Raw genomic sequence first — 22,564 nt, forward strand, 5'->3', positions numbered from 1 at the left:
GAAATAGAACGCAAATCAAAAACCCCCCATTAAAAAAAAAACAAAAACACAATAAAGATCCATATGTATATATGGAAAAACGATGAGTATAAGTTTGGAACAACTCGCTCAGATCCTAGCAAATGTTAGGATCTCCTCTTCTTGCAAAGAAGAGATCTTGACAGCAGCCAAAAGCTTAACTACTCCTCTAGAAGAAAACAATGAATTAACATTTGAAGAATCATCCTGTATATCTGACGATGAACCATTGTTTGAACAGGAGAATGAGGAGGACGAAGAGAAGTTGCAGCATGATCTGAATGAGAATGGAAATCACGCCTATGAAAGCCTTATCGACAAGTGGTTTCGATGGTTTCAAACAAGTACAAGGTTAGATCGATTTTGTTTTTATTTCATTAGATCATACTCACAAAAACTAGATTCGATCATCCTTGTATATTTTCATTTTAAAATTGCAAAATTGAAAATGAATATATTTTTACTACTATTGCATGAATGGTTACATTGGAAATTTAATTACACGTAATAGTTTGTAATTTTCAATTAGCATAGAATTGGTAGGATCATATTTTTTGTTTCAAATAAGTATGCTCTCCTCCTGGGTTTTCACATGATCTCGAGGATCATAAAGTAGAATGTTTATAAATGTTTTCAGGGTAGCAATATACTTGTCTCCATTTGCTTAAAAAAATCATCCTAAATTAATAAAAAAAATCCTAAGTTTTTTTTAGAGTTAGAATAAAATTTTAATTTAAAAAAAAATTTGATTTAAAAAAAAATCATTTCTTTTATTTAAAAAAGAATTGATTTTAATAAAAAAAAGAATAAAAATAGAATAGAATAAAATTCTTTAGAAATAAATTTAATTTTTTTTATAAAAATAAATTTAGAAAAATTTTTAGTTTTCATTTTTAATTTAAAAAAAAAAACAAAACAAAAATCAATTAAAAAATAAAAAAATAAAAAATAAAAAAAATTCACATAAAATTTCTTAGGAATAAATTTAATTTCTTTTTAATTTTTTATTTTGATAGTACCGAGGAATAGAATTGTTTTTTTTTTTGGTTTAAAAAAAAAACAACAATTTGATTTACTAACTAAAAAAAAAATCAACTTTTCGGATCTCATCCATCATCCCTGATCCATCTTTTTAGGCTCTAAAAAGTATTTTTAATATTATTAATTCAGATTTTATTTTGGTTGCAGGTGCGAAAATCTTGGCTAGGTGATATTGCGGGATCAAGATGCTTATGGAATGTCGATATTAGGGTCGATTGTCTGGGCTATAATTATTATTGATCATTCTCATTTCTTTCATTTCTCTAGCAATGGCTCTTCCTGGCCAGCAGGCAGATTGCCCGAGCTTCAAGCTTGTCATTGTTGGCGATGGAGGCACTGGGAAGACGACATTTGTGAAACGCCATCTTACAGGAGAATATTGATATGGCTGCACAACTGCAGTATGAGCCAGATCTTGCAGCTGCTGCAGCACTTCCTCTCCTGGACAACACTCTCTCCCGAAGGAGACTGGAACTTCAGCTCCTGCACAGACATCAATTAGCATATTATCATCATCGTCATATAAGCCATGGCCATCAACCTGACAGGAAATCACTTGCAAAATATAATTAGCTTTATGCTATTAGAGAGAGCTTGCTTTCAGTCAATAGTGAAAATGGTTCTACAAAAAGAACAGAAGTAAATCTGGGACAACCTCTTCGAATTGTTTATGAAAAGGAAATTTACTTGAAGGGAAGCAGTGGGTCATCACTTTCCTCATTGAGCTGGATGGAGAAAGCTGCTTCAGAAGCTGCCTGGTTGTTTGTGCTCTTCAGGGAGGTTTGATTTTCATGTTCAAGTTCCAGCTCGTGCAGCTATATTAAATCATGAAATATTAAAGCGTGGCCTGAAGTGTTCTGATCATGTTACTTCTGAAGCTGCATCAAAGTGTGTTCTGATCATGTTACTTCTGAAGCTGCATCAAAGTGTGATGGTTATGATACATCTGATCTGGAGCGCTCTGTTTGTAGAATGGTGAATGGACAGATTGCAATTGGTGCACTGGATCTAGATGGGTGTCTTCGGCAATACAAGGATACTGGAGAAAAATCTTGCCATCAACGGAAAATTTCTCTCTGCTTCAGAATCTACTCTGAAGGCTTTGGATGCAATTGAACTAGAAATTGCTGGTTTGGTTTCAATTAGTTTAAATTTACTTTTTCTTAGATTTAGAATTTTTACTAATGATTTTTGAATTTATAATTTTCATTTATTCCAATATGGATTTAGTTTTAGTTTATTGTTAATATTAATTTAATTTAGTTGGATCATTATAGATTTTCATTTTTTAGATTTAATTAATAAATAATTATTTTAGTAGAAAAAAAAACAAAAAATAAATTAATAAATAAAAATTCCAATAAAAAAAATTTAAAAAAAAATAATAATAAAAACAATAAAAAAAAAACAATACATCAACAAAAATTCAAAAAAAAAAAAAAAAAAAATTATGCAAAACATTTTTTTTGTTTTTTATTTTTATTAACAATCCAAAACAAATTAAAAAAAAATCAAAATAATAAAAAAAAATCAAAGCACTTAAAAATAAAAATTCAAACAATTCACCAAAAAAATAAAAAATAAAAAAAACATTTGTTTTTTTTTTACAATCCTACGTAATTTTTAATTAAAAAAAAATAAAAAAAAATCAAAGCCATTAAAAAATATTAGAACAATTCAAAAAAAAAAAAAATTAAAAAAAATTGCAAATGCAAATTTCTTAACAGCTGGAAACATTTTACGCTACTTGTCTTGTTGGAGTTAGGAACTAGCGCGCAAAGGCAACAGGTAAAAAAATCATTTCATTTTATTTTGTTGCTAGCATTTATACTTGTATTTTATGTTTTTCAAAAAGCTCTAACAATTTTTATGCAAGATTTGAACTGAGCTTTGACAGTTGCGCGATGATCCAAGTCCATGAAGATGTGATTTCGAGAAATCACATTCATTATTGAAGCTTGAAGGAGTTAATTACAAATGTCGTGACATTTGTGGCTACAGAGAATTTGTTTGCGTCATGATATGTTACCCACACTTCTCCTGCAAAGTCTCATCAGTCATCCATGTTAAAGTCCATTGATTCATTGACTTATCCATTATGACTTCATACATGTCTACTTTTCTGAGTCGCATACATTTTTACCTCCATTCAGTTCATCTTTTTCCCTCATGAATAAACCATCCATATCTCTACATTGCCTTGATTTCCTTGCCATAAAAATTGTTTGACCATAACATCTTGTATCTATAGTCCTACCAATCATTTGTACGAACTCGCGTTGACTGATGTGGGATTCCTTAAGGCCCACCTTTCAACAAGTCTTGACCCATCGACCTCAGCACCTTATCTGGGATAAAGACTAGAGTCATTATTAGTACCTTGAGGCTTGCATGCCCTAATGGCAAGTCTTCTCGCCAACGAACAATGGGAATACATTAATGTCCCTTGTTTGTTGGATCTTGCAAGTGGCTCGACATCAGCTCATTCATTCGCACTTCGCAAGATGTACTTGGGTACCTTGGCACTCATTGACATTAATGGTGAGTTTGCCTCGCATTGGTTAACGACATTCATCAATGGTCGGTAATCCAATGACTTCTTTCCATGTTCGACATCGAGACATTCATTCACATGGAAAGAATTGTGCCACGATATGGGACGAGATGAAGACTATATGACTCAAGAGCAGATTACTTTGGAACAGTTTCAGTAGCAGTAATAAAGGATCTACATTCTCGACTTCATCCATCATATATGCAACCAAGACACAGATCACATTCTTGTATTCTTCATTCCATGATTCAACAACAGGAGCTACACATTTCTACATATACACAGTTTGTCCACTCAGGTAAGTAAAGGTATGTTCTTTCCTAGTTTTTTATCATACAATTCCTTTAATACTAAAATTATAATTTTTGGAAAATGTTTCACCATGTTCATATTCACATCCATATTCCATTATCACCCTCCATATGTCATATATATCCATTCTACACATATCATTCTAACCAACATACTTTTTCCAACCAACTACTATTACATTATGATTCAAATGTTACATGTTTTGCAAATAATGATCAAAGAAAAAAAGGTTGATTAAATGTTTTCAAAGTCTTTTGATGCAAGACAAAAACTATGAAAGTATTGTTACACAAGAACCAATACTAAGCAAATTTTGGTTGTTATACAAGAACCGACCAAAATAATATGTTGCAATCGATTAAAAGTTTTCAAAGTCTTTTGATGCAACACAAAACAATGAAAGTATTGTTACACAAGAACCAATACTAAACAAATTTTGGTTGTCACACAAGAACCAACCAAAATAATATGTTGCAAGCAAATGTTTTTAAGAGAGAAGACTTTGCAAAAAGGAACAAAGTTGTTAAAAAGAAAATTACGTGAAGTTAAAAAAATCGACATCAGCCAGAGTTCATGTAAAAGCAAGACAATTCAAAAGATCAAATCACGGTCAATGCAATAGATTGCATGAGGACATGCAATAACTTAAGTTGGGGAGTATGTTGGGCCTCCAAATTAACCTTAATTTTCACTCCATTTTCACCTTTTATCCTCATTTTGTCATCTCATTTCACCATATTATCATTACATAACCCTATATTTCCATTACCATATGAGTTTATATTCTCATTTTCCAAAGTTATTAATTTCATGTATTTAGAGTGAATTTATGATTAAAAGTTAGAAAAATAACATGTATTTTCTTATACCTAAAAGTGGCTTGAGTTTGATGACAAGTGTAGATCATTTGGAAGCTTCCAAGGCACCCTTATGTGGCCTCCCAAGATCAAATTCGAATTTCAAGTCAAGAGGTGGACCATATTCCAAGGAGAAAGATCATGGAGATTTTGATGTGTCATGGGATTTGTTTCTAGTATTTAGGGATAAGTTGAGACAAGTGTGGGTCTAGTAGATATTTAAGGGATCTACATTTATTGAGTAGATATCCCTAATTCATGTATAAATAAGAGGAGCATCCTCCAAATCATGTAATGAAGGAGAGGAGGGAGAGAAGACAATTACCAGTTATTCATTAGCACCAAATTTATGATTGTTCATTCAACATGAATAATACCATTTTCTCCAAATCATGAGTTATGAGTGTTGTTTGATTCTTGAGGTGTGATAGTTTTTCATGTGTGCTCATTGAGGAATGGAAGGATCCCCATACTGAGATAAGTGCACTTTGTTGTAAAGTAATGTTGTGAATATACTAATCTTAATTATGATGTTCATCTTATTTCTTTCTTGTAAATACTTGTAGATAATTTTAGTATGAATTCATGTTGTGGCCATGTTTTGTTGTGTGAAGGTTGATCTCCATTCAATAGCTAGTTTGATGTGAGAAGGAAAACCAGAAACTCCTAAGTTAGGAGTCCCTTCTTCATGAGCTAGATTAAATTGAAATAAGATTTACTTTCTCATATGCTTTTCCTAAATTACATTTATGTGAATATTGATTCCCTTTCAGTATCTAGAGATCAAGTCCTCCTAAGTTAGGAGACTCTTCTCCATAAGCTAAGAATTGAATTGGAAACAATATTTACTTGCTTGCATTTACATGCTTTCTTTCCTGCTTTCTTAGGTGTTTGGCAATGTTATTATAGAAAGATGGTAGAAGGACAACCAGGACTCTTGAACAAGAGACTCTTCTCTATCTTCTAAAGTAAAATAATTCCATTGATCAAACATTATTTTTATGCTTTCATAGAATAGATCTAATAGTTTAGATTTGTAATATGCATTTCCATTCTAAACAAACTTCTTAAACCTGTTTCATCTAAGGTCCCATATATATTGGTTTGCTTCTAAGTTTACGATTCCCCGGATTGATAAATTAAATGACAGGGATTTAGCAGACAACTAAATCACCCAACAGGTGGTTGCATTTATTTTCAACCATATAGTAGTGGGTTAAATGTGTTTTTCGAACTTACAAATGAAATGGTGTGAAATGTGGCTTCATTCTCAACCAAAAAAATATTAAAAAAATGAAAATAAAAGCTATAGTAGTGGGATATATTACATTTTGAAACACGTTTGTTTAAAAAATTTGATTTTTTTTGTAAACACTAGGGGAAGTGACAAGAGTTTCTCATTGTTGTTATATTCATTGAACTCTTCTTTAGTCTTGGCTTCTTTATCCTTTTTACATCAACACTTTTTATTTTCTTTTCAATTCTGAAATGAGTGTTTTCCTTATGTAATTTTCATTTATCTTCCCGAATTTTTATTATGATAAAGGGTTTTTCTAGGTTTGGATCAAAGATTTTTATTTTCTTAAATGAGAGTTTTCCTTTTGTAATTGTCGTTTATATTTTCATTTTCTTATTATGATAAAGGGTTTTTGTACGTTCTACTAGTTTTGTCTCATTGTTGTTGCTTGCTTTATTATGGCGTGAATAGGAGTGTTATTTATTTTTTGTGAGGGTTTTAATGTTAACTTTCTATGTTTTAATGGCTCCTCGAAGGTTTTGGCTTTATAGATTAGGAATCCATAACATGTATTATAGCTTTACGAGTGTTATGAATCCATAAAATTTTGTGCATGGTTTTGTTTTGCATATTGAAGGTTGTTTATTGCAACTTAGGGATGTTTTACATAGTGAGGGATTCTCATGTGTCTTTGTAATTGTGGAGAGGGTCAATGGTCAGTCTTGGTCTTCGTAATTGTGCACTATGTGTTATCATCAATGATAAATATGATAAATATCAATGTATTTTGAGTTTTACTAGAATTTTTGCAAATATTGTTATACATTTCCAATTGTTGGTCTTAGTAATTGTGCATGATGTGTTATCATCAACAATAAATATGATAAATATAAATGTATTTTGTGATTTACTAGAATTTTGTAAATATTGGTATAAGTTACAGTTTTACCAGATGAACAGCTCGAAGTTGTTCTATGCAATTGCATTAAATCATTTATAGGTTAACATATATTTTTCAGTTTTTGTATTAAATACAATGTAGAACATATATATTGAATTGTGAGATAATTTTTTTTTCTTATCACATAAATTTTATTTTACAACTATACTTGTAGGTCATGGTGATGGATGCCCGTATTCCCAGGAGAATCAATAAAGGTAATGTAAGAATTTACATTGAATTAATTATTATCTTGTCCATTTTCTAAATTATGAGGGTGGGACATGGACATATGGATGACTAGATCCATGTGCATTTTCGATAGGAGCTGCTATTCTCTCTTTGTGTTTCATTAATTTTTTACATGATTGCCCATTATCTTCATTAGCTCGTGAGATTAACACTATAACTTGGTTAGATATAAAATTTTATGAAAGTGAAAGTTTATATATGTTAAGTTAATTAGATTGGCTTTTAATATTTTAAGATAATTTGGTTAATATATATTTTGAATGATTTGTTTTAACAATATTTTTTCGCCTCTATCTTTAATTTTTTCTGTAAGCTGAGGGAGAAATTCTATTACTTGAACATAGTAAAACATACAAACAAGCTATATACAAAGAGAGACAAGTCATTGCCCGCCCTTAAGGGAAACCGGGAACCTTCGATAGTTTTTAACCGCCATCCACAAAAAATACATATCCAGACTATCTATCCATACAAAATTTCCTACTCTATGTTTCACAAGCGAACTGTATCTTGTTTGAGACATTTCCATTGAGGATTACAAAAATTGACAAACTAAAAGAGTTCCAGGAAACCTGTTGACAGCATTGTCCATTCCTTAGTGAGTTGGGGTATCCAGCTTTGGTCCACCTTCTGTCTTGATCTCGAAACCATTTTCCTTGAACAGCTGTAGCATTTTGTCCAGCTTATGGTCCTGCATGTTCAGAGTCATCTGTATGTTCCTTAATTCCCTTTTAAAAGTAGGGAATCCCTGGGCTAATTCCACCATTTCAACTGCAACTTGCTCCATGGCCTTAGCCAGGAGTCGTTTCATGCCCCAGTAAGCATGCAGAGATTGTTTGTATAAAGACAACCTTCCTCTAGTGTGTCCAGGATCTGGTATGAAATTCTCCCAGTCCTCCATTTCCGGGTCTGAAGCTGCCTGCATAGCTTCCTCTTCCAAATGGTCAATAATTTTCCGAATATGTGGGCTAGTTCCCTGGTTATAAGCTTCCTCTACTTCAGTGAGTTTCCTCCTCATGTCCCGCTTGCCCCTGCCTTTAACCCTGTGCTCGGGCTGCCTACTCCCTCTACCGCCTTCTCCACTGCTCGTTCCCCGACCCAGTTGAGTCTCCCGAACCTTCGGTGGCCTTCCTCTTCCACGTCGGCCACCCCTAGCCTCCTCGGAGTCTTCCTGCTCCTCCCTCTAGTCTTCTGAGTCCTCGAGGTCCTCACTCCGACGTCTCCACTTCCCAACCTTCCCTCCTATCGCCCTTCGCTGTTCCTCATCAACCAAATACTCGTGTATATCAAAATCCTTATCAGATTCGTCAGTGATATCAAAATAGACACGAGGCAAGAAATCCGCTGAAACACCTTTGCTCGTTTGGTGATCACCATCGCCGCCCCTATGGTTATTGCTATCCATGCGCTGCATAAACCCCTGTCGATCATTAACTACCATGTCAGGTCGCCTCCCTTTCTGAATAGGGAAACAATTAATGATTTTCTTGTAATGCCATGGCCGCATCATAATCCATTTGTAATATATTGCGTAGTGCGCTCCATCGTGGATCCTCACGGTATGCATCCCAGCTCTCATCCATTATTCTTCCCGACGCCTCGCTACTCCAATTGGCTAAGAAATCTGCAGCTTGATTACCATTTCGTAGGACGTGAGTAACCATCATATACTCAATCCGATTGAGCAATTCTGCAATATCTTGTATGATCGCAGCTGTTCGCCAGCTCGTCGCCACTTGGTCCCACCGTTTGCCATTCCGCAATTTGCTTAGCATGTCAACTGTAATTTTGGAATCCCCTTCCACCTCAAGATTCCGGTAACCATTTCGAACTGCAATTCGAAGTCCGTTATAGAGGCCCCATAGTTCTGCTTCATTGTTGGTCATATCTCCACCCCATTCCGCATACACCCACCGTGTTCGCCCTGAATTATCTCTAAATAGGCCACCCCAGCCTGCGCTTCCCGGATTACCCTTTGACGCCCCATCAAATGTCAGTTTGATTCGCCTATCCCCTGGCAATCTGAAGTGATTTGGACTGTGTAGCTGATATCTATTTCCCCGGTCCAGGTTAGGGAAAATCATTGTATAATCTAGATTCAGCCTTACTAGAATTCGTTGCTCCTCTTGGGGCATTTTCCAATCATTCTCATCCCATGCTTCAGATAAAACTGTCTCCTTGATGGATCTACAGATTGTTTCCCAAACTCTTGCTTGTGGAGAAGCTTGTCCTCTAAAAATTCGCCGATTGCGCTCCTTCCAGACTTCCCATATTGCAAAGACAATCACCAGAGTCCACAATCTCCGAACAACTTTACTCTGAAAATTCCCTTTACCCCAATGAAATAAGGTAGCCCTGAGACTAGTTGGGTCCCTGTTTGTTTGACCAAATAGTACTCTGATTTCCTCCCATATACTCTGAGCATAGAGGCATCGATTTAGTAAATGCTCCAGATTTTCTACCTCTTGACAACACAAATAACATCGGGAGGGTCCATGCATACCACGTTTTTGAATATTCTCCCATGTTAAGATCCGGCCATTGCAAACCAGCCACACGAAAAACGTTATTTTAGGCCACCATTTGGCCGCCCAGATCTTGTTCCATTCCAGTTGATCGCCAGCCCTTTCCTCCCTCGACTTCCAGTGATATGCTTCTTTGACAGTGAACATGCCTTTCATTGTTTTACCCCACCTTAGGATGTCTTTACCACCTCTAATCTTAATTTTCCGTGAATCCATTTCCTGGGTATACCGATGTTCTGTCTCCATACTGATACCATCTGCCCATTCCCTAGGCTGCTTCCATAGTCGCCAAATACCATGTACGTCTCCTCGATGCCAATAATCTTTGACATGTATCATTCCTGCCCTTTGTCCTAGCACTTGAACATCATGAAGAGTTTGGATTCCATTTAACTTATGCCGCTACTACCACCCTCCATCCCAAAAACTTGCTGTACCACCCTCACAGATTTCCCAGAAAGCTAAATCCCTGACAATATCTTTATTGTTGCTTGCAAAGTTCCATATTTGTGACCCTCGGGGAGTTTCTACTAAACGTAAACGATCTTCAACTGTGCCTGGCATATTATATTTTAAATTCCAAATTCTTTTCCATAGATCAGTACCCCCCTGTACCCATCTCCACCACAACTTTGCTCCTAACACCTGGTTAATAATTTCAGGATCGCGAATTCCTAAACCGCCCTCTGCTTTGCTTTGGATAACCTTCTTCCATGAAACTAGGACCCATTTTCTCTGCTGTTGCGTACCACTCCACAAAAATTTTCCAAATATTTCCCTCAGTTTAGATAGAACACCTTTGGGCGCTGCCATGATAGATAATGAATATATGGGAATAGACAATAAAACAGATTTTAAAAGAACAATGCGACTAGCCAAATTCAATGTCCGAAATGACCAATTAGCCAGGCGTTTTCTAACCCTTTCCAACAAATTCTGCCAATTTTTTAAGCGGTGGGAGTTTATATCCAGTTGGACACCCAGATATTTAGTTGGTAATTCACCCATTCTGAAACCTAATACTCTAGTTAAATGCGCTTTGACAATTGCAGGAGTATTAAAAATAAAGGTGCAAGACTTGTCATTATTAATCGTCATACCTGAAGCCATCATAAAAACTGCTAGAACGGATTTGAAATTTCTAACCTCTCTGAGCGACGCTTCTCCGAATAGCATCAAGTCGTCAACAAATTGTTGGTGTGTGATAACTAAGTTAGGCCCCCACAATCTGAGACCTTTGATTCTACGTTCACTTACCTCCCTCTTGATCTCTCGACTTAACCCTTCCATAGCTAATATGAATAAAAAAGGGGAGATCGGATCCCCCTGCCGAATACCCCTGGTTACATTAAAGGAGGCTGATGGGATACCATTGACCAATATTGAAAAATTAGGAGTAGAAATCATACTGGTAATCCAATGTATCCATCTTTTGTCAAACCCAAAAGCTCCCAATACTTCTTGGAGATACTGCCAATTTAATCGGTCATAAGCCTTAGATAAATCTAGCTTCATAAGCATTCCTTGCTTTTTCCGCACCTTTAAAGAGTGTATCACCTCCTGAGATACCACTATACCATCTAATATTTGGCGTCCTTCCACAAAACCAGTTTGCTCCGGCGATATTAAATTGGGTAAAATATGCTTCAATCTTTTGACAATCACTGTAGAGATAATCTTGTAGATGACATTGCATAACGCAATGGGTCTAAATCCCTGAGGTTCATCCGAGGTGTTACTTTTAGGAATGAGAGTCAAAAAGGTTGAATTAATACCTGGCCATATATACTGTCTCATTCGTGATTCTTCCACCGCCTCCAATACTTCGTTTCCTATAAAGTGCCAGCTAGCCTGAAAAAATTCCGCCGTATACCCATCCGGACCTGGGGCCTTATTCTTACTCATATTCATAACCACTTCTTCTAATTCTTCCATAGTTACTATCCGCATGAGTGCCTTATTTTGATCCTGGGTAACTAATCTCGGTATCTCCCGACAGATTTGATGAATAGCCTGCCTTCGATCCTGTTGATCTTCCGTTAAAATTCCTTTAAAATAATCAAGTAAGAGCTTTTCAATATCTTTCTGTTCTAACACTCTTTCTCCTTCCTCATTCTTAAGTGAGAAAATCCAATTCCTCTGCCGATGTTGGATCGTGACTTGATGAAAGAATTTTGTATTGCGCTCCCCTTCCCTTAGCCAACGGACTCTTGATTTCTATTTCCACAAAATCTCCTCTTGTTTTCTTCGTTCCTCTAGCAAACTAAGAATTTGGCCTTCCTCCCGACTCTTTTCTTCATCTCGACCCTCCAAGATTATCCTCTGTTGGATGTTCTCCATTTCACCTTCTAGTTTATGCTTTGCCTCAAAAATGTTACCAAATTCTTTTCGATTCCAGTCCTTAATTTGCTGTTTGATTGCCTTGAGCTTCAGCTGAATAGTATGCATCTTACCTCTGCCAATAATGTTACTTTGTTTCCACCACTCTTCCAAATTTCTGACAAATTTCGGATCCCGCAACCAGAAAGATTCAAAACGGAAAGGTCTTCTCCCTTTGACCTGTTTCATGTCAATCTCTAACCGTATGGGCCAGTGATCGGACCCCAAGGTAGGTAGAATCTGCGCTTCAATAAACACATCACTGTTGAGAATTTGCTCTGATAGCAGAAATCGATCTAATCTGGATGCAATTTGGTTCTGACCCCCCCGTCGATTATTCCAGGTATATGTCCCATTAATTGTGGGAATATCGACTAACCGTAGATCTCTGATCATATCATTAAATTCCTCCATTGACCCATCCTCTCTCCGTAGCCCCCCTCTCTTTTCGTCTAAATTCCTTATCATATTAAAATCCCCACCTATTATCCACGGGGAGTTGGGAATGAAACTTCTCATCCTATGGAGGTTCCTAAGAAAATCTTTTCGATCCCTACAGGTATTAGGCCCATACACTCCAGTAAACAGAATCCGTTCCCTCATCCCTACCATTCGAAACAAACCGGAGAGTATCCTAGGCAGAGTATACCAGTGTTCAAAAATTACCTGCTCAGGGTTCCACAAAATGGCCAGACCTCCAGCTGTTGCAGTAGCATCTAAGGCCATAACCTCATAACCTATTTTCATTTTCCGAATAATGTCTATCAACATCTGACTATCCATTTTCGTTTCCTGTATTACCATAATACTCGGCTTACCTGTCTGGATTCGTTCCTTCAAATATCTCTGTTTACCACGACTATTTAACCCCCTTATATTCCAGGTAAGCACAATCATTTATAATTTTTGGAGGTTGGTAAAAAAACCTCTGATAGAGGTATCACCCGTCCTGAATTAACAAGAGTCTCTCCAACAGCTTGAATTGATTCATTCAAAGTTCTTCTACCTTTTTTCCTACCACTCTTACCTGGGCTTTCTCCTTCCAGATTCGGTAAATCCGGATTATCGACAGCAGCTACCCTCTTCTCTTTATAGCGCTGAAAAGTCTCCTTGTATAATTGCTTCTCTTGTTCTGGGATAAACCGTTCATCTAGTTTTTTCCAATCGGCAAGTAATTTCTTCAATATATGTTCTTCCTCGGTTCCTACTTCCTTTACAACCTCCTTTCCTTTTTTAGATTGATCAATAGCAACGTCATTTCTTACTTCTACCTCCCCGTCTGGTTCGCGGCTTGGACTTCTGCTTTTCCTCTTACCATCCTTTATAATCTCCATCGGAGCAACCACATTAACAGAGTCTTCCGGTTGTATTGGGTTGGATGCATTACCTTCCGTATCCTGGTTGTCCTGGTGTTCCTCTGCTGTCTGCTCCTTAGACTCATGGAGGATATTGAAGCGATTCATACTCTCAATTGGTGAATTCGCAACCTTAGTATTCTTGGCTGGAGCCCCCGGGTTTTGTTTCCGTTTCCTCTGAACCTCTTGGAATTCTTGTTCGACTCCTTCCTTACCTTCACGTGTTTGACTAACCTCCTTCAATTCCGGTTCAACTGTATCCGCATTTACTTGTGGACAATCTCTTACAAGATGACCGTACACATGACAACGCCTACAACGAAATGGTATATGCTCGTAATCAATGGGCTGTTGCCAGACTTCATCCTGATATTCAAGCTCGATAGACTCTGGAAGGGGGGCCGAAATGTTCATATATACACAAATTCGGGCATAAGAATTATATTTGCCCCGTTTCGTAGATTCCGCAACCTTCACAAAAGTGCCTATAGAATTTCCAATTCCTTCCAGTATTTCAGGGTTCCAGAATTCATCTGGTAGCCCAAATAGCCGCACCCATAGCGGGGCTGCCGTGATTTTTTCCTCATTAGGGTTATAGCGATCCTCCCAGTATCGTATAAACAAACCTGCATTGTTCATAAAGTAGGGGCCATCTTCAAAGACCCGTTCTTTATCCTGTAAGTTTGTGAAGATGACAGTAAAAAATCCCTTAGCTCCCAATTTCAGATCAATGTGCCCCATTGGCTTCCACCTCTGATGAATCCATCTCGTTAGGTCCCTTTCAGAGGGCCAGTAACCGATAAATTTACATATTAACGCGTGATCCCTCATATAACACCGATAATCTTCTAGCGTGTTATTTGGGATGACATACCTGGGTTTTTTCTGAGCTCGGGGGAGGCACTTGTTCACCAGCCTAGCCTGCCATTGAGATCCCATAACCGGAATACCCTGTGGCCGCTCCGTCGCTCCCCCAGATCCACTACTGGTTCCAGACGTTCCAGCTGTAATATTACTGAAGGAGGGGATCTCTCCCCTCCCCTGCCGCGCTGCCATTAGGTAGTCCCGATCCACCAAAAACTAACTGCAATACTACCTTGAAGCTGTTATCCAAAACCCCCGTGTTGATTATCACCAAAACCCTCGTGTGTATATTCGAACGTGTGTTTATTAGAATATATGCTCTTCCCGTTAATCATAAAGTGGTTCAAGAAAATTCACGAACTCACGCCTCTATCTTATATTAAATTAAATTTTATATTTAATTTAATTAATCGCCTCTATCTTTAATTAAATTAAATATAAAATTTAATAAAAACTAAAGTTTAGACAAATTAAATTAATTAATTTAAACTATAAAAAAATAAACCATACAAATCAAATCAAAATTTTAACCATTCATCAATATTTACAAAAGTGATTATAGTTTTCCCAAATTGCTGAACATTTTTATTACATTATATGGTTTGAACTTGTGAATGATTAAAGTTATATTATGTTTTAATTTAGTTATCACACAACATTCACAATTAACCTGGGTTCATATTTTTTTTTGAATATATAAATATGAATGTTGTATTTCTCAATCTTTATACAAATGTTATAAATTTTAGTTTAATATTAAAAATATATATTTTATACTATTATTAATATTAATGTATTTTTAATTACACAAATACAAATATTAAAACTACAAGAAAGTTTAAGTAAAGTTTATAAAACTATTATTTCTATTATTAATAAAATAAATTTCACATGGCGACTTACGCGGTTATATGCAAATTAATTGGAATATGGGCAACGAAGAAGGCTTTGTACACATGGATAAGAAATCACTGGAAACCAAAGGGAGAAGTAAATGTTCATCTTGGGTCCAAGGGTTTCATCATAGTGGTTTTCACAAACCTAGAGGATAAATATTGAGTGTTCGAACGAGGACCATATTTCTATACTGCTGCAGGGCTCTACATGTGACCATGGGTGATGAATTTTGTCCCAGAGTGAGAAACATTCACTTCGGTACTAGTATGGATTAGAATATACTCCCTACCTTTAGATTATTGGTAACATGAATCATTAAAATCCATAGGCAATAAATTAGGTCATTTTTTAAAAATATCAAAGGTGACTCTGCAAGGCAAATATACCTCCTTCACCTGCATATGTGTATAAATGGACCTATTAGGAGCACTTCTGGATGAAATTATTATAGAAGTATATGGTGAAGAATGGGTGCAGGTGGTGGACTATGAACATGTCCCATTTAGATGTTGTAAATGTCATGAACATGGGCACCTTTTCAAAAACTACCCACTGAACAATCTGGAGGATAATATCAAAACCAACATAGACAAAGATCTTGAAGGCTTTACCAGGGTGAGAGGCAAAGGGAAAGGAGGGGGGAAAAGCACCAAAGGAAACCTAGCGAGGTTAAGCAACCAAGTCATAATTGTTTCAGGATTTTAGAAGAAGAAGGTGGGAACAATGGAACAGACTAGGCACCAGAGGATAATCCTGTAGAGAAGGAAAAAGATGATAGCATGGAGGTTGTACATGAGAAAAAAAAACTAAAGGAGGACCTACAAAGCACTATGGAACTTGGCAAGGACCATGAGATGACCGCAAGTGAAGTTGGTACGGAGGACCAGGAACTTGTGGAGATTCTTGAGAGGGAGAATCTTGATCTATAAAAGTTCCTGGAGCAGGGAACCAACAAAGGTGTTGATTCTCTATCACAAGAGGAGTTTGACAGAGTACAACAACTCTTCCTCTGGAGATCTCAAGAAAAGGTTGCTGGAGTCAAAAGGAACCATGATAGCCAGGAAAATAGAGGGGTAAACCCAATGGAGGTAACATCACAACACTCTACCAAGAACCCAGCTAGGAAAGGAGGAAGGAAGAGATAGAATGACCTACTAACAGAGTGTGGGAAACTCATGATTAACTCAGGCAAGATGAAAGATATTACTAGTTACTTATTTACAAACCTTTCATAATGAAGCTCACAACCTAGAATATTAGGGGTATAGGAAGTAAAAGAAAACAAAGAAATCTTAGCAATAGAATAAAAGAAGAAAACCCAGATATGGTGTTCATATAGGAAACAAAATGTTCAATAGACAAAATCAGAGAGATACATAGAAAATGTCTTATTAAGTATGAGTATCTAGAAGTCAAAGAAAACAACACAGAAGGAGGAATTCTCACTCTTTGGAATCCCAAAAAAATTGAAATCCTGGATGCTGAAGCATCCAGGAACTACCTTTCAATGCTTATCCAACCTTTGGGTGACAAGGAACTCTATAGATTCACAAATGTCTATGGTCGTCAAAAACTTGAAGACAAACTCAAGCTTCTCACCTCAATAGAGGAGCTAAGAGTGAGACATCCTATTATGCCCTGGATTCTGGGAGGGGACTTCAACATGATCAAATCTCTTAAAGAGAAAAAAGGCAAGACCAGAATACTAGGCAGAGACTCCATTGCCTTCTAGAACTTCCTAAACAATATGAGGCTGGTGGATACGGAGACAATAAATGGCACCTTCACCTGGAACAATAAGAGGGTAGGGGCTTCTCAAGTTTCCTCTAAACTAGATGGATTCATAATCTCAGAGGATGTATTTCTCACTGGCCTTGACTTGACTATTTTAATTCTTCCTTTTGGAGGCTCGGGCCACTAGCCTATCCAGCTTGAAGCTGTTTTTATAGGCACTCTGAAGAATAGACCTTTCAGGTTTGAAAATGTCTGGTTCACTCACCCTGACTTCATCACCAATATTAGAAAATGGTGGGTGGAAGACATGCTCATTCAAGGCACGAAGATGTTCCTACTACAATAGAGACTGAAACAGATCAAAATTAGGCTTAAAGAATGGAACAAAAATGAGTTTGGCAATATTTTCAAAGCCAAAATAGAAGTTGAACAGAAACTTTAGGGAATTAACCAAATCCTAATCATTGATGGCTTTACTGAGGAAAGGAAAATGAAAGCTGACTCTCTTCAACAGGAATGGGAAAACAAATGCCAACAAGAGGAGACCTTCTAGGGACAAATCAAGAGTGAAATGGGTTAAAGAAGGGGAAAAAATACAAGGTTTTTTCACAAGTCAACCATGGATCATAGGGCACATAATAGGATTGTAAAACTCAAAGATCCTCAAGGGAAAGAGCTAACCACCCACAAAGAAATGAAATTTGTTCTGGTACAACATTTTCAAAATGTAGCCAAGGAGCCTCCCTCAGACAGATCACAATTTATTAATAGCTCCACACAGTACATTCCAAAACTAGTAACTAGGGAAGACAATTACAATCTCTACAGTCCAGTGACTTAAGAGGAGGTCAATGAAGTCATCAAAGAGATGCAAAATGGGAAATCTCCAGGATGGGATGGGTTCAATGTAGACTTCTTCAAAACATTCTGGGAAATATTCAAACAAGATATCCTTCATGTTGTGGAGGACACTAGAAAATCAAAAATAGTGCTAAGGGCGCTTAATGCATCTTTCATAGCCTTAATCCCAAAGCAGGAAAAAGCTATGACACCAGATAGATACAGACCCATAACTTTATGCAATTTGGTGTAAAAAATTATTTCTAAAGTAGTTGCAAACAGACTCAAGCTCCTTCTTCCAACTGTTGTGTCTGAGGAGCAAACTCGATATGTGGAAGGAAGGAAAATTCTCAATATCATCATTCAAGCTCACGAGGTGGTTCATTCTCTCAAGAGCAATAAGCAAGCAGGTATGATCATACAACTTGACCTAGGGAAATATTATGATAAGCTAAGCTGGTCGTAAATTAGGGAGGTACTAAAAGAATATGGCTTTGACCACAACTGGATAAGATGGGTAATGGCCCTTGTTACCATAACTAGTTTTTCAATCCTACTTAATGGCTCTCCATCCATAACATTCAGGCCTTCAGGAGGCCTCATACAAGGAGATCCGCTCTCCCCCTTCCTCTTTATTCTCATGATGGAAGGATTAGGCAATGCGATCAAGCCAACCAAGGTGGAAGGAAGAATCCAGGGTCTCAAACTAACCCTTAATGGGGACACATTGACTCATCAACAATTTGTGGATGACACCATGTTGCAGGGTACACCCACGATCAAGAAAGTGAAAGATTTCAAAGAAATCCTGAAGTAAGCCTCACAAAATAAAAAAAATTCTTTTTCAATATTGACATTGCCATTCAGAGAAAACTCTCTAGAATTCTCAGCTTTCAAAGAGATCAACTACCCTCCAAATATCTGGGAATACATCTTACCAACAAATCTCTGAGTAAGGATATTTGGTAGCCAATGACTAATAAACTACAGGACAAAATCAGAAAATTGACAAGCAGATTTTTAAACTTAGTAGGAAGGCTAGTGCTGACAAAGGGTGTCTTGCAAACCATACCCATCTACATATTTTCTTCTCTTCCTACCCCAAAAGGAGTTTTACAACACATCAGGAACATCCAAAGTGATTTTCTTTGGGGAAATGGGGAAGAGAAAAAGAAATGGGCACTGGCAGCTTGGGAAAAGCTTTGCAAACCCTAAACAAATTCTTGGTGGAAAAAATTTGGTGGAGATGGCTAAAGGAAATGAGAACCCCTTGGGCTAAGCTCTGGAAACAGAAGTATGCAAATTACTGGCAAGAAAGGGACAATATTCAAATGACAGGGTTCATCAAGGGCTCCCATATTCAGAACAATGATTGGGAGAATAGAGCTATTGTTCAGAAGCATAGTTTCTAGGAGATTAGAGATGGAAACCTAACCTAGTTTTGGGAGGATAACTGACAGCAGGAACCTAACCTATGCACAGAAGGGCTATACATTCTCAAAAATGACATTGACAATAAAGGGTTGCTCAGTGTTAGTGAGTTTTGGGATCAGACAAGGGACAATGGAAAATGGAGAACTTGGAGGTACCTAATATACAGTGAAGAAATCCCTTTGAAAGCCCAGGCTGAAGCTCTTGTGGTGATCCTGGAACAAAGAAATATTTTGACTTCAACATCGTCTGACCAACTAAGATGGGGAAGAAACATTGAAGGCAACTTCAACCTCAAAGAAGCCAAAAGAATTTCCACTGGACTTGACTTGATAAGATATGGAAGGACCTATGGCACAAAATGTATTGTATAATAATCAAACTATTCATATGGTCGGTACATAAAAAAAGGTTCTGACTTGGGAAAATCCAAGAAAAAGAGGTTTAGTTTGTCCATCTAGATGCTAGTTATGTGGCCTGCAAGGAGAAATGATGGATCACCTACCTAACCTCTGCACATTCACCTCTAGCTTATGGAATTGGGTAGCATCAATCTTTAGGCAAACTAGTAGGGATGAAAGCAGCATCACTAGCACTTTGAAGAATTGGAGGAAAGAGTTCTCAGAAAATGAAACAATCAACAAAGTTTGGACTCTGATTCTAGGTTTTTTGATCTAGGATGTATGGAAAGAACGCAACACCAGGATTTTCAAGAACAGTACTAGCTCAACCGAGAGCATCATAGCTCAAATTTTAAGAGAGCTCAAAGAAACTTCAAGCACCCTTACAAAGCAACCCCCAAGAATCCTCCTCGAAACCAGGATGCTCATATTCTTTTGCATTTACCTCTCTAGTCACCTCTCCCCCAGGGCATAAGCAAGGTAGTAGAAGATACAACAGTGGGGAAGGACTTCTCGCAACTGCCCGACCATGTATTTTTGAAATTTAATATAGATGGAGCCTCTAAGGGAAACCCTGGGGTTGCTGGTTATGGAGGTCTCATAAGAGATGAACAGGGAATCATAAAAGTCATCTTTCATAGTGATTTGGGGAATGCCACAAATAATATGGTGGAACTCATGGCCTTAGAGCAATGCCTAGAAATCTTAATTGAATACAATTTACACAATACCATCATAGAGGCTGACTCTGAATTGAAAATTAATTTGGTCAAAAATATAAGCAATGACACAACACTAGAAAAAGTATCAAACCACTCGCAGTTATTGCGGGTCTATCAACATATTCAATTCCACATGAGAGCCTTAAGAACACTCAGATTTGTTCATGTGCGCAGAACTGCTAATAGATTAGAAGATCATTTGTCAAATGAGGGTGAGCTCTATACAAGAGATAACAGGAGCTATGCGTGGGAGATGACACCCTCAGGGAAACTGCACGAGGACTGTCACAGGCAGGAGACCACAGATAGGGAGTATTTTCAATGCATGAAAGACAAGCAGTAAATTGACTAATTGAGATAGTAGAAGTTGTACCAATGATAGGGAAGAAGAAAGGGGTAAACAATGAGTAGGTTTAGAAGCAGCTGACCTGCGATGGTAGTGCGTGCCAGCATCTGACAGATTTCAGGCGGATAGTTGCATGGAAGATAGGCCATAAAACAAACACGAAAAACTATATAGCCGTAGATTAGGCCACCCATCAGGTTCGATTGGAATGTTAAAGGGTGTGCTTGTTGCAGGCCCAAAATCGAATCAGAAATGTCGGATCGGTGATGACTGGATCACACAGGAGTCGGGTTATATAACTAATCGAGGGTTAATTCAGAAAACGAACCAGAAATTTCTTAGAAAGAGGTGTTGATTTCTCATCGGGTCCGAATGGTAATTAAGAAGTGGGCTTGTTGGTTCATCCGAAATTGATCTTGGCCGTCGGATCTTCGAGTGCTGGATCGCTCGTTCTTCATGCTAACAAGTCACTCTCTGCTGATCTGTGGGCCATTGGTTTTTGTGGGCCGTAGGTTTTTGTGGGCCCTCCTCACTAACGAGTGATGGGATCTTTATTTTGCGGGACTTCTGAAGTTTACCAGACCCGATAGTGCATTAGCACTTTTCTTTTTATCTTTAAGGTTAAGAAGGAAATAAGGTTTTCTAATGGGAAGCTTGAAGTTTGAGCAGTACATTTGTGGTGTATGCACTAGTTTTGTAGTTCTCTTTGAATCAGGTGTTGCTATTCTTGGCACCGTCTTGCAAAGTGTACATTATGTAATTATTTTTGTGGATTAATGAAAGGCCCACTCTTACTGGATCAAAAAAAAAAGAGGACATGTAACAATAGTCTAATTTTTTATGAGAATTTAGCTAATATACACTACAACTCTTTTTCTAAAATTATAAAGCAATAGAATTGCAATGTAGTACACTTGTTAAAGAATAACTCACATAGTGGAGGAATGAGTTTGAAATCTAGGTTTTGAATTTTAGATTGACATGAAGTTTCCTATGAGATTTTTTCAAATGTATGCTATAATTCTTCTTGCAAAATTGTAATGTAATAGAATTGCAATGCAATACACTTATTAAAGAATGACTAACATAGTGCACCAATAATTGAGGTTTTGAGTTTTAAATTAAGGTTTAATTAAAAATAACAAAATTAGTTTCAAATTTAGGTTTTGAGTTTTAGTTTAAAGTTTAATTAAACATAACCAGCGTACGTACTTATATTATAAGACTGGAATTAAACATGTAACTATTAGTATTACAATAATAATACATTAATAATAAAATTAATAAATTTTATATTAAAATTACAAATATTAAAAGAATAATTAATTAAAATAATAAGGATTAAGAATCAATATTTTTAAATAAAAATTAACATATTAAAACATAACTCAACCATACAATATTAACTAATATATTAAATCATAATCAATAAATATATTACAGTAAAATTAATAAATATACTCTATAAAATTAATTTTGTTATTAATATATTATTATCTATAAATTCAAATATTACACATATATTAATATATGAAATTATACATAATTACAAATTCTTCTAATATTAATAACAATTAAGCTATAGTATTAACATTCATAAAATTTATGTATTATCATTAATATTCATAAATAATGTTCATAATAGTTACATTTTAGACATTAAAAATAATAATAATAAAATATAATTTTGACAATACAAATATTAACATTAATGTATTAATAATAAAGTTAATATATTGTTAATAATTTCATACAATAATTATTTATGTAATAATATTATTTAATGTAATAATTTAATATATTTTGTTAACTAGCTCAAATTGTTAATGTGACTAACATAATCATTAATGGTTATCTTT

The 22,564-nt window shown here is 36.3% G+C and overlaps 1 protein-coding gene across 1 annotated transcript; it reads right to left on the bottom strand.

The window, feature by feature from the left end:
* Positions 1 to 11,953: 11,953 nt before the first annotated feature.
* Positions 11,954 to 14,526, bottom strand: LOC149264602 (uncharacterized). Its single transcript, XM_089399833.1, has 2 exons — positions 13,060 to 14,526; positions 11,954 to 12,907 (listed from the first exon to the last, which is right to left on the bottom strand). Exons 1-2 carry the CDS (start codon positions 14,524 to 14,526, stop codon positions 11,954 to 11,956), a joined length of 2,421 nt encoding a protein of 806 aa, XP_089255959.1.
* Between the last annotated feature and the right edge of the window lie 8,038 nt (positions 14,527 to 22,564).

This window comes from Pinus tabuliformis, chromosome 6, assembly GCF_031772625.1.
Source record: "Pinus tabuliformis cultivar Carrire ecotype Pingquan chromosome 6, CPIR1, whole genome shotgun sequence".
Taxonomy (NCBI): Eukaryota; Viridiplantae; Streptophyta; class Pinopsida; order Pinales; family Pinaceae; genus Pinus; species Pinus tabuliformis.

Bases quoted from the DNA above. Each gene is read 5' to 3' on its own strand.
- LOC149264602 (XM_089399833.1), bottom strand. From the start codon at position 14,526: ATGGCAGCGCGGCAGGGGAGGGGAGAGATCCCCTCCTTCAGTAATATT. The intron at 12,908-13,059 runs GTGATACCTCTA...ATGGTAATACAG, and splicing joins CTCTTGTTAATTCAGGACGG to GAAACGAAAATGGATAGTCA.